The sequence below is a fragment of the Monopterus albus genome, unplaced genomic scaffold (assembly GCF_001952655.1).
Source record: "Monopterus albus unplaced genomic scaffold, M_albus_1.0 scaffold26.1, whole genome shotgun sequence".
Lineage (NCBI taxonomy): Eukaryota > Metazoa > Chordata > Actinopteri > Synbranchiformes > Synbranchidae > Monopterus > Monopterus albus.
Window position 1 is genome coordinate 1153450 of NW_018127906.1, and position 2154 is coordinate 1155603.

General features: G+C 48.4%; 1 protein-coding gene across 4 annotated transcripts in view; it reads left to right on the plus strand.

The window, feature by feature from the left end:
- Positions 1-1942, plus strand: part of chek2 (checkpoint kinase 2) — a 9413-nt gene extending 7471 nt beyond the window's left edge. For all 4 annotated transcript variants that reach the window (XM_020595249.1, XM_020595247.1, XM_020595248.1 and 1 more), the window contains exons 11-15: positions 373-536; positions 696-811; positions 1006-1091; positions 1504-1569; positions 1768-1942. In XM_020595249.1, the coding sequence (XP_020450905.1) occupies positions 373-536; positions 696-811; positions 1006-1091; positions 1504-1569; positions 1768-1869 (534 nt within the window). In that variant the 3' untranslated portion in view covers positions 1870-1942. The remainder of the gene's footprint in view (positions 1-372; positions 537-695; positions 812-1005; positions 1092-1503; positions 1570-1767) is intronic.
- Positions 1943-2154: the final 212 nt, after the last annotated feature.

Below are 2154 nucleotides of genomic sequence, written 5' to 3' on the forward strand. Positions count from 1 at the left end.
GTGGCTGGTGACTGCTCGTCAGAGACGTAGAGCTCCAGGGCCAGGGCAACCTGCAGAAAAGTACAGGGAGAGAGAGAGGACACGCTACAGGAGAGAGGAGACACAAAGTTAGTAATGTGTAATGGTGGCATATAGAAGCATAGGGAGAGAGAGGAGAGGAGAGCAGAGCAGGAGGGGCGGGGAAAGCAACTAAGAGCATCATGGGGCCCCCCAGCAGCCTAGGCCTATAGCAACATAACTAAGGGAAGGCTCAGGGTCACCTTATCCAGCCCTAACTATAAGCTTTATCAAAAAGGAAAGATGTATTCATTCACACACCTTCATCATCCTCACAACCACCATGTGTGTACACACTGAACCCGTGTCTGTCAGGTGACGGACTTTAACCAGTCCAGGATCCTGGAGGAGGCCATGCTGATGAGAACTCTATGTGGGACGCCGTCATACCTGGCGCCTGAAGTCTTCACCCACGCCTCCACCACAGGGTACGGCCTCGCCGTGGACGCATGGAGCCTCGGAGTCCTGCTCTTTGTCTGGTGTGCTTGCTGGTCCTCACACCTGTCTCACCCTCAGCTGTCTGTCTCTGGCTGAAAGTTCTTCAGAGCAGACAGGGAGGACTGACCATCAGCTCAGTCATGGATATCTGTGTTTGTTTTCCCCCCATTAACCTGTCTCTCTCTCCACCTGTCTCCCAGTCTGGGTGGTTATCCTCCATTTCATGAGAGTTTTGGTCCTCAGTCGACCATAGATCAGATCATTCGAGGAGAATTCACCATGGTTCAGTCCAAGTGGAAACACGTCTCTGACCAAGGTACTGCTGTAGTACTACTGTAATGCCACTAAAACACAATTATAGTACTTTTGTTCTATTGCCAAAACACTACTGCAGTACTAGAAGAGGTGTTGTCATTTCTCTAAGTTGAGCCAGAAGCTGCTGAGACACACTGAGGAACGAGCGTTTCAGGTATTTTGCCCACCCCCGTCAGTACGTTTGTGTGTTTACAGCAAAGGATGTGGTGAGGAAGCTGTTGGTTGTTGATCCAAGTAAGAGGATTACTATAGACGAGGCTCTGCAGCACCCCTGGTTACAGGTAACTACTGCAGTAATACTACAGTTGTACTGCATCAGCACAAACTAACCACCATGAAATATACTGTACATATCACAATGCAGCCATTCAACAGTGAAGTTGGTCCCAGATCTGCTGCCTGGTCCTGGTCCGGCCTCTTCAGCCTGTGAGAACATGAGCAGGTCCAGGTTCAGCACAAGTATTAATAAATACCATGTCATGGCCCACCGGTAAAGTTATACTGCAGTACTCATCTCAGTACTGTGGTGCAGCTGACAACACTCGGGTTCAAAGGCAACAACAGGGAGTGATACCGCCTAATGAAAGACACTATCCAGGTGCATCTTGGGGAATGTAGGAACCAATGTTAGGTATAAAAGTGAGGACACCTCCACCTTTGCTGCTCAGATTCTCACTCTGTGTTTGTTTTTAGGACCGTGCGATGATGGAGACAGCTCACACACTCATGTACCCGCCTGGAGACGCTGCTGCCACCATGGTAACCATGCACGAACACACCAAGATAAACACACACTAAATATCCTTAATTTATTCATATATGTAATCAACTTTTCGATCACGTCTGAACACTAATATGACACAGCCTGGCGCCAACAAATAAGCAGTGACATCATCAGCAATTCGCAAATCTGAGTTAATCAGTCAGCGAACATTCCTGATCCCCCCCCCCCCGTAGGTGGCGGGGTTAGCCACTGGGAGGAAACGAGTGCGAGATGGAGACGAGGAAGAGGAACAGCCGGCCAAACGAAGCCAAGCCCCGCCCCCTGCCCAGCTGTAGAGGGCCAGTCAAATTCAGCAGGTTCCCGACGTCATGTGACTACTGAAACACTGCACTGTAAAGTTTATAATGGTTCAAATAAAGTCTTTTATATTTTTCACTGTGTTTTTATCCTGAACGTCTGTTTTGTTCAGTGCTGCAGTTTTTATCTCCACGCTGAAAACTCGTTAAGACGTGGACTAAGGAAAACTCCAGCCTCAGCAGGAGGTTTATCAGTTTGATATTAAAACAGGTGTTTTTACAGGTTCTTCTCTTTACCTGTGTCCATTAAGGCACAGTGCTTAC